Source organism: Photinus pyralis, unplaced genomic scaffold, assembly GCF_008802855.1.
Source record: "Photinus pyralis isolate 1611_PpyrPB1 unplaced genomic scaffold, Ppyr1.3 Ppyr1.4_LG1, whole genome shotgun sequence".
NCBI lineage: Eukaryota > Metazoa > Arthropoda > Insecta > Coleoptera > Lampyridae > Photinus > Photinus pyralis.
In genome coordinates this window covers 18270722-18290884 of record NW_022170249.1, presented here as the reverse complement: position 1 = coordinate 18290884, position 20163 = coordinate 18270722, and the positions used below count along the sequence as shown (strand labels likewise).

Genomic DNA, 20163 nt, shown 5'->3' with positions numbered 1-20163 from the left:
GCATAGGGCTAATAGCAGTCCATGTACTATATGGTCTCTAAGGTCACGTCAGATTCTAGATGATAGTCGGACTCGAAACTATCTCATCCTAGAGTCTAGACTGTGATTGTATAACTAGCCATGTCATATATATAAGAGCCATGTATAGTTTAAATATGCACTGCATATAGTTGTCATATGACACTTTATTCCTCTACTAGCTACTAGCCCGTGCTTCGTAGGAATTTTAATTTATTTTTATTTCAATTGTCATTGCAAAGGATTCACAAGAACAGAGTCATAGTACATTCTACACTCTCTGTTGAGCCTTTTGTTTATTCATTTATTTAGTTAGTTATATTTTTGTTGTATCGTCAAACTTCGTTAAAATTCGGTTGTTTTTTGTTCGAATCGAATCGAACTGTCTGTCACCTTATTACCTACCCCTCGCCCCGCACCTGTACGTTCGTTTACTACAAATCGCAGCTGCCTCGTACGTACAGTACGGATTCGTTTGACATGTTGTCGTCCGAGTGTAGTCGCTGGTTCCGTCTTTTCCTAGTTTCTATGATATAATGGAGGAAGAGCTCCGTTGCATTTCCTGTAAACAATTTTATAATAATCCGGTCCTATTGCCGTGCTATCATTCATTGTGCTTAAATTGTGCGGTTCAACTGCAACAACCCGCTCAAAATGGTGCGAACGGCGCGAGTTCGTCAACCGCCTCGGAGAATGCGGAAAGCCTAGCATCGGGCAGCTCTGGCGACTATCAGGAGAGCGATAAACTATCAATTTTAAGTGAAACGGACAGCGGGGTCGTCTGCACCTCCAGACCCAACAGTTACGTCGGTACCCCGAATGGTCTATTATTTCCTAGCGCTGTCTCGTTAGCCTGCCCGATTTGTCACAAATTGGTCTACTTCGATGAGAACGGCGCCTACAACCTGCCTAAATATCGTATCATGCAAACCATTGTCGATAAATATAGCGAAACCCGTAACTTAACATTAAAATGTCAGATGTGCGAAAACGAACCGGTGCAAGATGCGACTGTCATGTGCGAACAATGCGAGGTACTTTATTGTGACGCCTGCCGCGAATCCTGCCATCCCCTACGGGGTCCGTTAGCCAAACATATACTCGTGGAACCGAAACGGGGGCAAAGCATGTGCTTTAAGGGCAAAGATGGGAGATGTCCCGAACACGAAACCGAAATTATATCTATGTATTGTCTCGTATGTAAGGTCGGCGTTTGCGCCGTGTGTTTGATGGATTCAAGACACACTTCTCACGATGTTCAGGCGATTGCTATGATGTGTAGGGCACAAAAGGTATGCATTTTTGTGTGTGTAGGTCCCATATTTATTATTATTATTATTATTAATGCGAGGAGAATGGAAGCTAATAAGTGGTTCAAGAGGTAATTTTATGCAGTGTAATGCAATCCTTTATTTATGCAATATACACTAATGAGGTTATTGTGGTAGGCAGAGTAATTTTATTGCATATTGAATGACTAATTTAAATGACCATCATTTATAAAATTTTGCAATTGGAATTTCTCCCATAAAGTTCTACAGTGCCTAGAAGTTCCTACAATTAAGTAATAAACAATCAATTTTGAAAAGTCAAAAGTGAACTTTTTTAGAGTTTAGAATGTTCCAAGCATATATTGACTGTAGTCTCAACTGTAGTTTCGACTGTAGTTTACTGAATATACATCTAATAATGAATAGTTGCATAACTTGTGTAGGGTGACCGACAACTGACCAGAATTTCAAAATTTTCTCATTTATATTTCTTATCAAAATGTTTAAGAAAACTCGGGAAATTTTAAGTATCATAAATCGTTTATATTTTAGAATTAAATGCAAAACTTCATTCTGAAAAGTTGTAGTGTTTTTGAAGAGCCTGAGGAAGAGCCATAATGGTACTTTATACCTCGCTTTATACATAAGTTTAAAATTCCACCAAAAACAAATACATCCACAACAAAGTGCTTATAGGTTGTGAACTAAAGCGCATTACATTTGACACATGTAATCTCGCATGTAACTCTTGATTTTGCAACCTTTACACCATTTTTCCTACTGAGCAGCATTACGTACGTCTACTTTGCCCGCCATCACGAACTATTGAGGGACTGTCCAGATCAGAATTTCAATCTGCTACATGGCAGTAATCTATACCAATATTGAACTCAAAAATTCTAACCAGAAATAGTCGCGAATATTCCTTTAGCACTTGATGTATTAAAAACTCTCATAATTTTTTTTAGTTTACCACAGAATCAATTAGGGAAAGTTGTACAACTGTTGAGGAACCGTCCAAAATTCTAGAAAAACTCCAACCCTCCCTCGAACTCTCCATAAAAAAATCTGTTTCTTCTTCTTTTTTCCACTCTTGAGGGGCTACCAGGAACATAATCCTAATCAGATAGCAGAGGCGGCAGGTATTTTTCTCAGTATTTTTCTAGGTGGCACTTAAGAAAAAGAAAGACCATAAGATTATTACTTATCCACAACAACTATTAAACTATTAAAATTATTAATTTACAAATAATTTTCTGAATGTTCCGTTTTACTTGTGTAGCCATAACGTTTGAAGATGTGTTTAATAAGATCCGTAAACGATCTACATGTCACTACACTACGATCCATCATCGATTCTGTGGGGGTTCATATTTTTTGTCTTTGTTTGACATTGTCCACAAGCTACTTAGACTTTAAATGCACGTAAAAGTATTAGTCCTTTCCTATTTTAAAAAATACAAATTATTAAGGAAACTGGCTACTGTGATTTTTGTGGTAATGTTTGTTTTCTTGTTTAATAGCATTTACAGGATCCACAAATGATCCATATTCGTAATATAAGATGTTACTCAATACAGTATGTACTTTCTTTCCGGTTCGTATAAAAATATGAAGTTGATGATGAACGTCACAGTGAAAATCTGAGGGCACCATGAGAGCTTAAAAGTTCCTACTTATAGGTATTTGTTTTTTGATATTTTTTCAAACACAATCGGAAAAAAATAAAAACGAATATGGTTAATTTTGGTTTCTTTAGAATATCTTCTGAACTGAGAATTTTTAAAAGAGGCATTTTACTAAGCCCCAAAATACGCAACTTTTTTCTAATGTAAACGACTGTATCTTTTATGGTGTTGTTAATTCTTATACCTATTGGACATACCTCGGGACATATTGTATATAAAAACTCGTTTTAGACAAGATATCCTCCGATTTCCACAGATATCCTCGAGTATATCCCTAGATATTTCTTTGAATATTACCACGAGTAAATTTACTCCGAGATTTACTCACTCTAACTGTATATTTTTTACAAAATGATCTTTTAGAATAAATATAAGGCGTCTATGACCTGGTACCTCGCCTGGTACTATCCGAGGTATTATCCTAAAAGCATTTTTATTTGTTGAAAATATTGGGTTTTACAATTCTAAATACTGTTCATTTGTAATTAGTTGGAGTAAATCGTCCCTGGAAAGTTTTTCTCTCGGTTTTTCTATGGCACATACATCTGACACTTCAATTGTTGAAATTATTATCTTAGTGTCACTGTATACTGTATTACTGCAATAAAGGCACTATTATTATTATTATTATTACCATTAATTATAAGCAGATTTTACTTCCGAAGAAATGCTAGAAAAACCGAAATTTGCCGATTTCGATGATGTTACCTGGAATTTTACTTATTTGAATAGATGCAAAAAAACGAAGAACACTTTTTCATTGCCACTTTTTGACCTCTACAAGACACCGTTGAGAGATTTTCAATACAACGTTTCGTTTTGGACAAACCATCATCAACTGTATTTTTTATATCTCCCTTAAAAAAAAGTACACACTGTATTGAGTGGCACAGTAATTTATTTCTCAGCAGTCATACCACTTAGAACAGTGGTTCGGACCTCCAAAACAACTAATATATTGTGTAAGATTCCTTATTATCTCTACACTCTACAACGCTGTAGGCTAGGCTCAAAGTTAGTAAGAAAGGGAGGGAGGGGGCATACTGTTAGACCTTCAATTTATTTAGAGCGAGCGTACGATAGAGGTGGGCTACTGTTACACGATCTCTCTTAAGAGCACATACAAATCTTACAAAACATCTTACATTGCGCTGGAAAGTATTCGAATGCTCTCGACGGTACTATATTCCGGAAAGCGTACAGAAGACTATCCAGAGCTGGATAAGTCTTAACAAGTTCTGAAAATAGATTTCTGGGGTTGTCTTATTTTGAGAAGGGCAAATGTAGTTTTGTAAACTTCTAAAAAGTGCCTGTGTCTCCAGAAAGTTCTCGAAACTGTTTCCAAAGCTTGTTCCAAAGTGATTTTCTAAACCCCCCCAGTCTTTAGGTTTTTTTCCAGCTTTTAGCGCATTTTCCAACTCGTGGCCCACTCCTATAGTTTTCAATTTGTTCGTTCTTTTTGTATTCGGTAGCTTATAGATCTCGCACCCCAACCAAGAAGCAGACTGCATAATGTCAACTTTCTTATTTCTAAAGATATTTTTTGAAATTTTAACCGTCGATGCTTTTAGTAAAGGCCAAGCATATCGCATATTGTAAAAATCTCAAGATTCTTCTAGCAAATGCAAACATATTACATACTTTAAACATCAGGTTTTTTAAGTCACAAGAAGGGGCAACTTTGCCTACCTACACTGTATCTCTCACCGTTATGGAGATCCTAATGTTGAGCCAAGAATTTGAACTACCCTGTACATATAAATAATCTGTTAGATGACCTTTCGGGAGGTACTGATCAATTCATCGAAAATGCGAAAATTTTTATCTGTTTGCTCGGCTTTATTAGGCCACACTTGTCCACATGTTTTGAACAATATTTACAAAGTACGACCTAGTACACAATTACATTGCAAACGATAGTCGTGCGTTTATTTAAAATACTGTACATTCTCTGATGTCATAAGTCTGTGCAGTTACAATTTCTTTGAATAATCTTAACCAACAATAATATTTAAATGCGCCTGCGCAGACACCAACGTTTTTTTAAATTATAAACCAAAGAGTAACTAATAATTATTCTTTGGATAAACTGACAACAATGTGTATTTTGAAAAATAACATGATTCTAACTGAAACGAGAATTATCGTAAATAACATTTTTTTCATAAAATACTCATAACTTTTGAGATACCCTGTATAATAAAAAATAGTAAGAACTTCCAGAGAGGCAATTAAGATACAACACATATCGCTTTAAGCTCGGCTTTAAGTTATGAAAGCCAGATATTTGAATAAAAAAAGTATCTTCCTTGTGTCACCTTATATGCAGTTCCTTTGTCTTAAACAAAATTTTATACAGGGTGTCCTAATTAAAATTTTGCGTAACGAAAAAACACGTCACATTTGTATTGAACGCGGACATTTCAAATCTTACATTTTAACCGCTTTTAATATGAACAGAAAAACTATTTGAAACTTACACATAGTAATGAAAAAACTAACATAAAATGAGTCCTTCTCTTGCGCTTCCACTATAGCTATCATTTTTCATTCCTTAAAACAAGATCAAAACATTCGAATTGGATGCTTTCTCTTCCTTTTCACTATGCGAAAATTGAAATTGAACCTATTCCGTTCGTCTTTAAACTGATTAACAACACTTCTTGCGATTTCGACGCGATTTTCGCCATCGAAGCAGTTCGACGCGTACATTAACTTAATTTTCTTGTTGCACGGATCCCGTAGAGTGATCTGCTGTTCGTAGAGCTTCCCCTGTTCGTAAGGTCCGAGGTAGTGTGTGACAATCCACGCCGACCGGCAACCGCCATTGTCGACACCCTGTATACTCCAAAACACGTCGTCGTCAATTTGAGTACGCCAAAAGGTGTAGGAAAATATCTTTCCTACCACTTTAACTTTTTCGCCCACTTTTACGTTGTATACGTTGGGGGAAATTTCTGACATTTTTTCGGAACGAAACGGAAATGCGCGCTCGGTGCATGTAGATAAGGACTGATCCAAGTACGTGTTTTACTGTCCCAATCGGTTGGAGATTTTGGCGAACGTTCAACTATTGTGGGATGTTGACGCTCCTGAAAATTTTAGTGAGCTTTCTGTTCTAAAATTAATCTAGTGACGTTAGAAATTATTTCAGAAATACCTATAAGTTTGCTTGTTACGTACGATAGATTGGCATTTCGCAATTGGAATTGTGTCTGATAATAATCCTTGACATTTGAGTTGTGGACCAGAAAAAAAATCAGTTTTTCAAATAAGCCGAGGGTCGTTTTGAAGTTACCCTTAAAAAAGTTCCCACAATTGCGTTTCTTTTGCAATTCTTTCTCAAGAGGTACGTTTTGGATCGTATACTTATTGGGTTTGCGTATGTCCTTTCCGAAAAATCCCCCCCCCCCCCCCCCCCAAATGGGACTGACTGCGATTAGTCTAGAACGGACAATGAAAGTTGCTACTTCAAGTAAGGTAGGAAACTCCTAAGAGCAAACTAAACTCCTTAATGAAATGTGAAAAGTTAATATTCATAAAATGAATCGGCATACGGCAAAAAAATTAACGAACTTTGCAATTTGTTAATTGCCCCAGGGATTGTCCTGTATTGGTTCTTGTCTACCATGTCCCATTTTAATGTGATAAGGAAATGAATGACCCATTGACACTGTCTAATAAAACGCGCCGGATTCAGCTTTGATTTATTTATTATTAACAGGAAGCGAAACGTGAATGGGTCTTTGATAACCTGGCGACATATGAATTTAAATCGTGGTGTAATTAATGATTCGTCAATTACTTATTGTAAGAAAAATTATCGAACGGTAGCAAAATGTAAATGTTTCCGCACGCATATCTCCATGTTATGGAAGGTTGCGGCTCGAACACAAGGAGTTGGTAGCAAATGTGAGGCTTTCTAAGTTGTCATAGAAACACCCCAAACACCTCCGGAAGGAGACAATTTATGGGCCAGCAAAACTCTATTTAAAATTTGCTACATCATTTATAAAGCTATTCAGTCGTTTTATTTGCAGCATCTCTTGAGTTTTGCGACTGATTATTGCTGTTATTTTTTTTATTTGCCTTTGCGACTGCTAACGAGAAGGTAATTCACAGGGGTATGAGCTCAATTGACCGTTTACGCAATAAGCAATCAGTTTGCCTTGTTTGTTTGTCCATGCTACTACTTTGGTAGGTGTGCGGATTACATTTAGTTTAGAATTGCCCTCTGAATTTGCATATATACTAGCTTTCTTGTTGGTCTTGGTGTACTGTCCTAAACAAGGATTTGGCTACTTCCCCGAGATTTAAAACTAACAAATCTCCGAACAAACCCAAAATCTTTGTTAATTCACTTTCGTGTTGATACTCATTTACAGCACGTTTCTGGATCAGCAATGCTGATAAAAGATTCATTGTGGTAGTCTTACTTTCACAGAAAAATATCGCCATTACTTCTATATGATAAACTAAAAAACGGTATCAAAATTTAATTCCAAATGACAGTCAATAGCATTAAATGGGCGCCATATTGGATTTGTACATGATTAAAAATTCAAGAGAATAGGTAAATATGAGATTTTTCCATTTTAATGAAATATGCCTAATTATAATTTGACTAGTAAGTATTTTATAGTACCTAAATCATAAACCATCGTTCATCTTATAAAAAACAAAAAATCTTTAATCATGTAAAAAAATTAATAAAAAGTAGTTTCGGTAACCGCTATTTTGAATTTTATTTTTCCGTCATTTTTGAGTATCTTAACGAAATAAGGCAAATAACGATCTCATTAGATCTTTTGTGACAGCTTTTACAACTCGTTTTGCAATGACTGAGTTTTAGGCACTACAAGGTATTTTCTAGTATTTTGAGGAGTTTGAATATGCAATATTCTGCAGCATGTATAGTCCAGTAAAATTAGACAAAATAAGGGCCAAACCCGGAAATTTTAAAAAAACAAGCTGAAAATTTGCAGACATGTTCAGGATAGTGCCAGAACCAATTACCGTAAAGTCCCAAAAGATCCCGGTTGGGGAAAGAACGCCATCTTGAAAAAACTACCCCTAAACTCGATTTCTCGAGTTTTGATCAAAACCAATGAACCAATGGCCTGATTCTCGTTGCTAAGGTGTCCAAATGTTTGTTTTAATCTGTATTTGGAGTAAAAAAATAATTCCGCACATAAAGAAGCCCTTGGAAATTCGAGCTTTTTAGGAAAAATCACCCCCAACCTGGATTTTTCACGTTTTCGGCATTTGTTGATGTTTTGTTTGCGCAATCCTAAGATTGGTTGGACGCAGTCCTCCACCTTTTCCTATCCTGCGCTAATCTTTTCAGTTCTACATAACTACCCTCGAGACTACCCTTGTCTATGTCCCTAACTATTTGGTCTATGTATTTAAGTCTCTGTAGTCCTCGTTTGTTACCCTATCCATCCAGCTAAATCCTCATTCTATCCTACTATGAAAAATATAATGAATAAAATAGTGTTCATTTAGTTAGTACTCTCAATCTTGTTCTGAACTCTGAAGGTTTTTTTTAACAGAAATTTTGACATTCAGATAGAGAACGTCAAGAAGAACGATTAGAAACATCAATACTAATTATCCGAAGCTTTATTTAACAAGAACCGGAAAAGAGAGAAACCCATGATGGGGGTGGTTTTTTGAAAAAGGTCACCTTTGCAAGGGCATCGTATTATACGGAATAATTATTTCACTCAAAACAAACAACAAAACAACCATTTTGACACCTTGACGACGAAATTTGGACCATCCGTTCATTTGTTATGCTCAAAAATCGGAAAATCAAATTTAGGGGTAGTTTTTTCAAGCTGGCGTCCGTTCCCTAACCGGGATCTTTTGGGACTTTTCAGGATTTGGTTCTAGCACCATCCTCACCATGTATGCCAATTTTCAGTTTGTTTTTTCAAATTTCTGGGTCAATATCTACTTTTACTACACTAGTAGTCAAATATTGAGACAAAATTTAAACAAAAACAATATACTCAATCCCTTATTGTATCTTACATTAACCACCCTGTAGTAGAAATAAATTATGACCTATTATGCTAAGAGCACTTTTGTTGATATTATGAGGGGGGGTCATAGAATACTCATCATGAAAGAAAGATGGGATAGTCCTTTATGAAAAAGTACCACGAGAGTGTTTAGGTGTGAACTCTTTTCGGAGGAAAGTACTCCACCAACTTTTATTGAAATAACTTAATAAATTGTTTAATGAAAAATACTAAATTCTGCCGCCATCTTGACTTTTGTTTCATTTCCTGTGTCCAAATTAATTGGGATTTTGAATATGTTAAAATGAACACTTTTCACAATAAAATGCCTGGGTCACGGGAATTTTTACGCAATTTTGACTGTACCAAGATGATTTTTGGTAGGGGAAATTAAATGATCGTATTTTGTTTCTGCCTAAATTTGTTCTGTCAATGTCAAAAAGGGATTTTTATTAATAATCGTACAAAACAAAAGTTGATATATTTTAAAAGGAAATTTCGTAAAAATTGGGCTTTGATGTGGATTCTGTTTTATGATGGTTGTAGAGGGTTTTGGTAAGGTAGATTAAGAGATCGTATTTTATTTCTGCCTAAATTTGGTCAACAATGGATTTTCCGAGGGCAAAATATTTCACTTTTCCACATTCGCTTAGCATCAGACAGGACAGACAAAGCTTTTGAAAGCCCTATAAATGACCTAGGGAGTCTTTGGAAAACGCACTAAAGGGGCATGAGTATTTTAAACGCTTCCTAGGCTCGTTCCTGAGCCGTCTTATGCCCTTTCCAGTGCCTTCTATGCTTATGTATCTTAAGAAAGGGCATATAAACCTCTAGCCAGGAAAGATTGCCGGTCACAGAACACCTGATCCCGGTCTACAATCTATGTTAAGACGCTAGCCACTTCCGGGATAGTATCGGGTCAATGTTGAACGAAAAGACTTTGTTCAACATTGGCACGATCCTATTCTGGAAGTCGCTCGCATCTTAAGAAAAACATTGATTGTAGATCGACACAAAGTGTGCTGTGACCTGCAATCTTTGAAATTTTAATAGTACAAGTTCAAAATGAACCAATGAAAAGAGGAAGCTTCAGGGTTTTTAAATCTATACATGCGCTACCAACTCTGGACGATCTGCGGATCTGTGTCACTGTTGCCCTGCACTCTTTCCTCTTTTCTTTCCATTTGTGTATAGATTGCTCATTTTGCATTTGCACTTTAATAAATAATAATTTTTACAATTGAGTCCATCATTTAGAATAAATCTTAATTTCAAAAGAATCAGTGATTTCCTCCACGGGTAGATTAATTTTTTAATATTGATTATTTATTTAGAGAAGTAATTGTTTTTAATTAAATTCGAAATCTCAAATTTTCTAAGAGGAATTTTAATGAGCACTCGAAACTACAAAATTTCACCCATTCAACCTACTCTTCATGCTTTGTACAGGTGATTTGCCCTGATTAATTAGCATTTGTAACCACTAACAGGTGTATCTGATTGGCACCTGCCTGCTCTTGCATTTTAATGAACACATGTGTTAGTAAATACTAGGCTTGTGCTTGTAATAGTGTAGCGCACGTATACGTGTGACAACTTGAAGGAATTTGTTACTTTTGAACATTTATTTGGCGAGATACGAAAACTTTGTCAAATATAATTTTATATGTGACACTACGATCTATCCGATTGCATAATAGACACGTCCGGTATCACTTCCGATTTAATTGGAATTCGATGGAACTTTTGTTTTTCAAATGCAATGCCTATGTTTTTTTAAGATATGTGAAAAGAGCAATCAATTTGCTGTACGATAAAATTAAATATGCATGATATACCAAAAAAATGGAGAAATTCGTGTGAAATCTAGCATGCCATTTGTCATATCACACAGAAAAGACCTGCATCAATTTTTTCAATGTTGCGTGAAGATTCACTTTTTCGGGATTCGATCTGCTTACCTGTGGAACACAACAGACACAGCGCAGCCTGACTCATTTTTTACCACGATGCAATATCTCCTTACTAACGTACGGGTGGTTAAAAGGTAAAACTGCCTATTTTAGATATTGTTACGTAGAATCTTGTAGTGACGTAGTAACAAACAATGGTCGACCACCGTTTCTGAGATTTGACCAAACTTTTGCAACACTAAATGCGACACTCTGTATACTTTAACGTACAATTTTTTGAATTCTTTTTCGTGATTACATTGATGTATCATCCTATATTTTTTGATACCTATATATTATCATATTTTTCAAAATTTTGAAATGACATGTTTCTACCGTCAACCATTTTTATTGATTAATATCAGCTGCCTTAGTTACCATGGATACAATAAACAAATCAAAATCTCGATGAATCCATGGCCTACTATTTAAAAAGAGTAAACAGTCAGGTTTTTATTGATTTTCATCGCTCAAATTAAAACAATACAGGTTGTGATACATCAATGTAATTAGCAAAAAGAACACACAAAAATTGACGTTAAAATATATAGGGTGTTGCATTTAAAAAATACCAAGTTCGGGCCAAAGCTCAGAAAAGGTGGTCCAAAAGTTTTTTTTTTACTATGCGACTGGAATCTACGTAACAATATCTAAAATTGGCAGTTTTTACCTTTTTTTAATCTTACATCGGTAGTAAGATCTGATAACGCCCCAAAAAGTCAAACTTTTCGTTTAATTTTTTATGAATTTGTGTTGCCTTTTTGAATGGGCGGGGTTTCAGGCGGCTCTACCAACCCAACCCGCTATACATATACAAATATCCATGCCCGAACCCGGATTCGAACCAGCAGCTCTTAGCACCGCAGTCCAGATTAAACTGAACTGTGCTACACGAGCCGGCACCCGGTATCTCAGAAACAAACGAAGCTAGATGGATTCTGTTTGTGGTTTCACAAAAAAGTGTCACAGGTTCGCAAAAACCGCAAGTCTCTATTCTTTAAAAACTGCAGTCTCAACCAAAATAGGACACACGGTATAATTCAATTTTATAATTTGCAAACATCGCGACGGGCTGCAGGTTTGACATGCCTGCTGTACTGTAAACTCAGGATGAGACCAACTATATAAATAGTGGAATTTGGTACCTACATACTATTCTTGCATGCTATCATAAATCCATTCTAAATATTGAGACACCCTCATAAAAATTAATGGAACAGTATTGTCACATCTTCCTGAAAATTCGGACAGGACCCCTTCCAAAAACCATTGGTTTTTGTACGAAAACACCAAAGGTCCACCTTTATCAAGGTAACATTGCGACTCGGTATTTGCCCTTCGGTTTGCCGTACAAATATTGTATGAGGTTATTGTGGTTCGTAACAACGCGCTGCATTGCTCGTTGCTTATGAGAGTTGTCGAAATTTTTCGTTTAGTGGTATTTCCTTTGACGAAAAATTGATCGTTCCATCCGGAAAGAAAGAGAGTGCTTCCTATTGTAGGAGAATTTGGATAGTCGGATTCTCGTAAGCATATGGGACGAATGGCATCTGCAATTTAATAGATTACCTAAACTATTATTGGCAAAATAAACGTACCTGAGTATTGAACATTTTTGGCCAGTCTTAGCAAGGCAATGTTGTTGTTGTATGTAAATCCGATCCTGTGCGGGTGTAAAATACGTTTTGCCACCTCATATTCTGCGGAATCACTGCATTCGCTGGTATTGTACATTTTGTTTTCAACACAATCCGCTCTAGACTTATCCTCTGTGCGAAACTTTCCCAAGCGTACACTACAAGTAGATTTGCTCGTTGACAATTTGGTGATTTGCAATTGTTACCTTATGCGGTCATTGTTGTGCTTAATGAGGCAATCGGTGGATGTCAATACATATCGTTCATTAATTAATGTACCACTGCATATGGCAAACGAACGAGTTTCGTCTTTGTCATTAACGTGAAGAATAATCAGTGCTAACCATGGAAATTCGTATATGCTAACCTCATTGATGGGGTGAAAGTAGTCATCGGAATGTTGTAAACCACAATAAAGACGGTTACTTATGTTAGGGATACTGTGTTGTATATGCGGTCGTTTTGAACTTGATTTTGTACAGCATACCATGTCCCTTTTACCAGGTTTACAAAAATGTTTGTCTAAAATGTCGATTGCCGATTTATTCGGATTGGCTAAAGCCGCGAAAATAATTGGGCACTCCAGCAAGGTAGTGCACGTTCCTACTTCTCCATTGTTTGTTGTACATTCTTCAGCCGAAACAGTTCCCAATGCACTACAGACGAGTATGAAGACTAACTTCATGATGACGATAAATTTCACTGAAACAAATAGAGAGGTCAGGGGAAAAGTTTATCTTGTGTTAATGCGCTATGGATATTTTGACGATGGGTTATCAATATTAATATTATAAGTTTGGGATTGCCCACTTTTGTTGGTAACAAATATAATGGTTCAATTTGTAACAGATAATAATTTATTGATATGCTTGTAAAAATTAAATAATAGCTATTTATATATCAAGTACATAAACGAGCCGTTTATTTAATAAACAAATAAACAAGGCGAGTCCCCATAAAGCCTATTTATGGACGCGATATATACAAAGCTTTATGTACGACTGCAACAACCCTTAAAAATGAAATTTTCATGGAATTCAATAAACGATAAAATCTATATATCATTGACAACAGATGTCAAGCATTTGTCAAGTATTTCTAAAATACTTGAATTTACCTTGGATTGACACCTAAGTACGACTGTCACATTGACAGGCGGCCGTTTTACTTTATCATTATGGACTAGGCCATAATATTGCAAATTATGGCCACTAATTGCGACTGTAATCACCGCATTATCAAGCAGTCATACATAAAGATATATTGTTTACAAATAATTCTAAACAAAACGTGATAAAGGTCGTTTTCTATGATATATTTCTTGTCAATAAGAGAGGAGGGAGGTACCCAAGTAAACTGGGGCACCTGTAAATTTTTGTTTCCTCCTCCGTTTCCTCCCAAGATTCCTACTGCCTACAAGATACAAAATTTAGACAAAATCTAACACTTTCCCTTAATTTACCCCGCCTTAACTCTTGCTAACGATTATAAAACGTAATCCACTTCAACCCCTAATTTACCAATTTTCCTTTGAAAAATATCAACTTTTGTTTTGCGCGGTTTCTTTTTTTTTACCATCCGCCGAATCAAACAAATCTTGATGATGTCTGTCGGTCTGTCTGTCTTGTTACGATAATTTTTGCTTTTCTTTGAATGCAAGTTGGTAAATTTGGGATTGTGGAGGGTTAAGGGTTGGGTGGATTAAGGGATCATATTTGGTATTTGTTTTAAATGTGTTTTTAATTATTTTATTGCATGCTTTGCACATTATTGCATATGTTGCATATTATGCAGACGAAATATGCAAAGTAAAAAAAGAAGAGGAAAATTCTATTGTGAGGTTCCGCCATAACCAGAAGCCATATGCAGTTGTTTTAGCTGAAACTGACCCACTTCACACTTGTTTGCCATTGAACTCCCTGTATATATTTTATATGAACGGAATAGTTATGAAACTAACAGTTTTTATTTTTATTTCAGACTGAGTTGTCACACAATCTCCAACAGTTATCAGAGCGAGCAAAATCAACCACTGAATTTATACAACGTTTGAAAGGGATGAGTGATAAAGTGAATGTGAGTTATTGTTAATTATTTGCTGTGAACTTAATTAGATTTTCTATGTCCACAGGAGAACTGTTTGGAGTTTGAGCTTTTAGTTTCCGCCCAATGTGACGCGTTAATAGAATCCATACGTCAGCGACAAGCGCAACTTTTGGAATGTATTCATCAAGATAAGGATTTGCGAGTGCGCGCGCTTAAAGATCAAGTTGCAACCTGCACGTCTCGATTACAACAAACTACCGCACTGCTGCAGTTCTGCATAGAAGCATTAAAGGAAACGGACAACATGTCATTTTTACAAGTACTCGTATTCTGTACGTCGGCAATGATTGACCAATTTGTATTTTAGGTCGGTTCGATGTTAATAAACAGGGTCACTACAACCGATCACTCGTGGCATAAGGAATGGTCCGCACCGAGAGTCTCCCCTCATTTTGATCTCACCTTGGATGATAAATCAGTTCTGAAAGCTATTGAGCAATTGAATTTCATTCAAATGAAGCGTAAGTATTTTTGGAATAGTTAATATTAAATTGTCCACTTTATATTCACATTGGCAATCAATCGTGCATGAGCTGTACAGAAATTTAATAATTTTTGAATAAATGTTAGCTTACAAAGATGGAGAGGAAAGAGTACCAGCAGGTAACAAGGAATTTAATTAACAGCATGCGTTATGTGAAGGGAATGTTTAACATTTATACAGGGTGATGACTTGCGTAACGCATCATAAGGATTTCAATGTAAAATTCGTAACATGCGATTATTGGCTCCCCAAATTATTTTACAGCAAACATGTATTAAAGTTTTATGTAAAAAAATTTTTTTACGTCAATCAACCGTATTAGTTTTCATCTTTTTCAATATTCTGTGATGGCATGGAATTTTATAATGCAAAAACTACGCCAATATCCGTCAGGCCATGGAATGACTGCTATAAAACAAATCAAATTCTATCAAAAAGTTATATAGAACAGCGAATTCAACATAAAGAAAGACCAAATTACTAAAAACAGTTTCCTAATATAACAATTTTCAATAAGTGTTCGAATAAGTTACCATTAACTGCAAGACAGTAACCAAGGCGATCATAAAATCCATTTTGAACTGCTACTAATTGATAACTGGATATCTTTTTGTTTTAGAAAATTCCATGGCACCGCAGATTATTGAGAAAGATGGGGGTTTTATTTTTCCAATTTTCCGGCTTTTTTATGCAAAAAATTGAAAACTAATACGGTTGATTGGCGTAAAAAAATTTTTTCTACAAAAAACCTTAATACATTTTTGCTCTAAAATAATTTGGGGAGCCAATAAAAGCATTTTATGAATTTTACATTGAAATCCCTATGATGCGTTACGCAAGTCACCACCCTGTATATACTTATATGTATAGGTTATACATAGTATGTAAGTATCAAAAAATTTGGTGGTGGTTATTTGGCAAAAATTGATCTCCATACCACTCAATCTTTTTGATACTTTTTAATTGCACCCTGTATAGCTAAATGTATGACATAAACGTTTCTAATTATTTGCCTTTATATTATAGCCCCTACTGCACCGACTATAATTCCGGAGGAATGTAGTGCGGAAAACAACTCTGTCACTGTAGCTTGGCAACCACCATCCCATAGTCATGTTGAAGGTTACGTTTTAGAACTAGATGATGGGAATGGAGGGGAATTTAGGGTGAGTATTGAATTTAGTTATTTACAATTGATTTATATTTAGAATGAAAATGGCAATAGCTTAGCGGGTTAACCATTTGGTAAAAAAAAAGGGAAGGAATTGTGGCAACAACTAACCCCAAAAACATAATCTGCACTCTATGATTTGCAACATTCAATCGATTAATATCAACCATTTATCTGTATATGTATAAATAATCTTGTATTTATTTTGCAGGAAGTATATTGCGGTGTCGAAACAATTTGCACTGTAGATGGCCTACATTTTCATAGCATGTATAATGCAAGGGTGAAAGCATTTAATAGTTCAGGCGAAGGGGAATATAGTGAATTAATTGGACTTCAAACAGCTGAAGGTATAGTTGCAGCAATGAGTAGTAAATATACAGTCACCACCACTTTTTTACATTATGAAACCAACTAATCAATCTATTATATTACAATCTCTGGCTTTTTATGGACTGATCTAAAGAAATTTTAACGGTAGCACATTCTAATAAAGGTAAATCAAGCCATTATATTAAACATTTCAAAATCTTCGCGCGCATGCGCAGAGGTGTCTATTTGTAGGCTGCTTTTTCTCAAATTTTAACAAAACCACTTGTTGCTCGATATGTTAATAGATTTTGTGTTATAATAACATTGTATTGACTTAAAATAAGTAAATAAATAAAACTCCACCGGTTGGTTTCATAGTTTATAAAAAAGCGAATGTGTACCTGCATATTACATATACTTTTAATAGTTGCATGGTTCACTTTCGATTCCGTTCTGTCCGGATCGGGTTTACACTACTCCGAAGATAATGTGCAGGTAACAGGAGAGGGTTGGGAGCATCGTGTAGCGTTGGGAAGTGTTGGATTTAGTCGTGGCGTGCATTACTGGGAATTTACGGTTAACAAGTTTGATGCGGATACTGATCCCGCTTTTGGAATCGCACGCATTGACGTAGCTAGGGATAAAATGCTCGGTGAGTTGTATCTGAAATAAGCAAGTAATACGGATAGTTGTCATTTTAGGAAAGGATGACAAGGGATGGGCGATGTACATTGATCGACAAAGGTCATGGTTTCAACATGCCGGGGGTCACGAACAACGAATTGAAGGCGGCATCGCAACGGGAAGCACAGTCGGTGTGCTTTTGGATTTACTTCGACACACTTTATCTTTCTATGTTAATGAGGAACCACAAGGTTCTGTTGCCTTTACAGATCTTTATGGTGTATTCTATCCTGCCGTTAGTATTAATAGAGGCGTAAGCGTTTTGTTGCATACTGCACTGGATCCGCCTTCAGATATTGATGATATTTAAGTCACCGCAGCTATCTTTTTATAAGTACCATTAGGTATTTTATACATCTTTCATTTAAAACGTTGAACTGCCAATGTAATCAATTTTTTGAACAATAGGGAATTTTATCATTTCACATTCCGTCCCTCGCCAATGTTCTAAATTAATTGTTTAATGATATTTGAGTGCATGTGTGTCAACTCTGGTCTTGTATACGTTCCATATGATAATCAGACCAATTTCGTACTGTGAGGCAATATTACCCATTAATATTAACCATTGTTTATCAACATTTTCACCTGGACTTGCAATAATACAGACTATACTGAAAATATTCACTATAACAATATATTAATATTTCTTCATTGCATATCGTTAGCTATATTATTGATATAGCACCCCTAATCAGTGCTGAACAGTGTAAAATAATGAGAGGTATATACGAACCGTTGGTTAAATTATGAAGCCATGTGAGCGGCGCAGTGTAAGAGACGTCAAGTGTGCGCGCGGCCTATCACATTTCCACTAGTGGAGCCTTATGATGTCTTATACGAAAAAAAATGTCATATCTTTAAACCAGAGTATTTTACTTGCTTGAAATTACTCAACGAACAAACCTTATCTTTGGCAAGAATTTCGGATACCATTGAAATCGGTATTACATTGCAAATGTCATTGTAGAGCTATGAGAAAGTGTCTTTTATTTCTTTGTTTCTCTTGAAGTAACGAAAAACAGTTAATGACATGATATTTCGGGAAGTAAGCATTTCTAATTGTCTAAATGGCATTTTATTGACCCCTTAATTCTGAAATTTTTTGGACATTAAATCGTGTTGTAACTTTGACGATTTCCGAGAGTCCCATGCTATTTGTTTCATTATAATAATAGTTATTAATAATAATAATAAAAAAAAGTGATGATCCCCAGAATATATCTTATCAGCTTGTCAGTCGAACTGTGAAACACCCTGTATATGTGCTCATTGTGCTCTACTTCTTCTGTACTACCCCTTGGAAAAACAAAAGTGCCTCAACTGTTGTCTCCCTACTTTTTCGTTTTTTTTTTATAAAGTGAGCGCATTTTGTGCCTTCAAGGTTATAATAGAGAAATGCAATAGTCTATAATATATAAACAATATTGATGATACCCCCCCTTTCATTTGAAATGATAACTTGTAGGGTATGTAATCCATAAGACCGCAACATTAATCTTCGACAGTGTTGCCTACCTTTTGTAGCTGTAATTCTTATTTGAAAGAAAGAATTTTTCCTATTGATTCTTATTAAATATTTAAAAAATCTGTTTTATTCATTAAAAAAATACTCTCACAAAATAGAGATAAAGATTTACAAAACTACTAAATAACAATATAATTTTTCATGTTTTTAAATCAATTCTAGCTTCTCTTCCAGACGGGCTTCAAAAACACTATGAGAAATATCTGTAATGGTTTCATGGAATGCGGAACACTTAACAAATATTATGTGGTAGATGTCCCATTTCAGCATTTATGTTTAAAACAGTCCAATGAGGAGGAATTCAATGTCTTGAACATATGGATATTAATTATAATCATACAAAACGATACACCTTGCACTTCAAATTGTCGCCAATGTTATAGGTATATTTAATTATATTTTTTTCCAGTTTATTATTTATTTCGACTTGTCGAGTACTTAGTTTATAGTTTACTCAAAAAAAAAGACTGCAAAAAACATGGTAGATATTAGGAATATAATTCTTTGAGAATATGCGTACTTATGAATAGTGTTGTGTTGTTTTCATGATAACTCTCTAGTCTAAATTAATACGTATTACACTTATTCACACATATTTCGAATATTTCACAGCAACACTCACTAGGTATATTTAATAGTTCTATTTATTTGTTACTGTTGATTTGTGTTCATTTATCGAATGTTTTAAAATTGTAATTTGTATATAAATTTGTATAATAAATTCTTTAATTAAAAAACGTACCTGTTGTCTTCTTACACCACATATGATCTCAATTCAAAAATGTGACTGTACCAACAAAATGTGTATGAACTGTACACCTGACTTTTTTACCTCATTCTTGTTACAGTTTATAAATCTGCTTTTTTTAATACTTTACCGATGCAATTAGATGAATAATGTGGCATCCACCTGTTTATTTATTTAAGATTAGGCGTAATATGTCGGTGGAGGGCTTGTACTAGTTACCACTACAGTGACTATACCGACTGGTCATATGGTGGTATTTTCTATTGGTATTTGGGAGTTCCCAATATTTTGCCAAGGATTGGTAGAAATTAACCTCCTGGAAACCAAGGTGATAAATTTATCTTGCTGGACACAATTATGGCAGCATTATTCTAACCATAGCAAAATCTACTAATTCTGTTAAACTAATCGGGATTTAAATTGGAAAAAACATGGCCGACATGAAGCATTATGGCAACACTGTCTTTATGCATTTACTGTAGTCCAGACCAATGGGTGGATATGCACAACAGAATTGTTACTTCTAACGGGTGCA

General features: G+C 35.4%; 2 protein-coding genes across 5 annotated transcripts; one reads left to right on the top strand and one right to left on the bottom strand.

Annotated features, from left to right (window-relative positions):
• Positions 1–442: 442 nt before the first annotated feature.
• On the top strand, positions 443–18181 carry LOC116175804 (E3 ubiquitin-protein ligase TRIM9). Of its 2 annotated transcripts, XM_031494110.1 has the most exons (9): positions 443–1310; positions 14576–14671; positions 14727–14960; positions 15009–15162; positions 15272–15304; positions 16212–16351; positions 16568–16706; positions 17096–17320; positions 17370–18181. In XM_031494110.1, exons 1-9 carry the CDS (start codon positions 555–557, stop codon positions 17660–17662), a joined length of 2070 nt encoding a protein of 689 aa, XP_031349970.1. In that variant the 5' UTR covers positions 443–554; the 3' UTR covers positions 17663–18181. The 2 variants fall into 2 exon arrangements, with proteins under 2 accessions (XP_031349970.1, XP_031349978.1); XM_031494118.1 differs by lacking the exon at positions 15272–15304 and having other exon boundaries at positions 444–1310.
• On the bottom strand, positions 5945–13374 carry LOC116175881 (chymotrypsin-like protease CTRL-1). Of its 3 annotated transcripts, none has more exons than XM_031494254.1 (4): positions 12802–13374; positions 12557–12753; positions 12108–12508; positions 5945–6069 (listed from the first exon to the last, which is right to left on the bottom strand). In XM_031494254.1, exons 1-3 carry the CDS (start codon positions 13278–13280, stop codon positions 12111–12113), a joined length of 1074 nt encoding a protein of 357 aa, XP_031350114.1. In that variant the 5' UTR covers positions 13281–13374; the 3' UTR covers positions 5945–6069; positions 12108–12110. The 3 variants fall into 3 exon arrangements, with proteins under 3 accessions (XP_031350114.1, XP_031350106.1, XP_031350098.1); XM_031494246.1 differs by lacking the exon at positions 5945–6069 and adding an exon at positions 11442–12055; XM_031494238.1 differs by lacking the exon at positions 5945–6069 and having other exon boundaries at positions 11988–12508.
• Positions 18182–20163: the final 1982 nt, after the last annotated feature.

Coding starts and splice junctions, on each gene's coding strand:
- LOC116175881 (XM_031494254.1), bottom strand. CDS start 13,280: ATGAAGTTAGTCTTCATACTCGTCTGTAGTGCATTGGGAACTGTTTCG. Junction 12,754..12,801: donor CACAACAATGACCGCATAAG/GTAACAATTGCA, acceptor ATCTACTTGTAG/TGTACGCTTGGGAAAGTTTC. Junction 12,509..12,556: donor CAAAAATGTTCAATACTCAG/GTACGTTTATTT, acceptor ATTAAATTGCAG/ATGCCATTCGTCCCATATGC.
- LOC116175804 (XM_031494110.1), top strand. CDS start 555: ATGGAGGAAGAGCTCCGTTGCATTTCCTGTAAACAATTTTATAATAAT. Junction 14,672..14,726: donor GGATGAGTGATAAAGTGAAT/GTGAGTTATTGT, acceptor CTATGTCCACAG/GAGAACTGTTTGGAGTTTGA. Junction 15,163..15,271: donor GAATTTCATTCAAATGAAGC/GTAAGTATTTTT, acceptor AATAAATGTTAG/CTTACAAAGATGGAGAGGAA.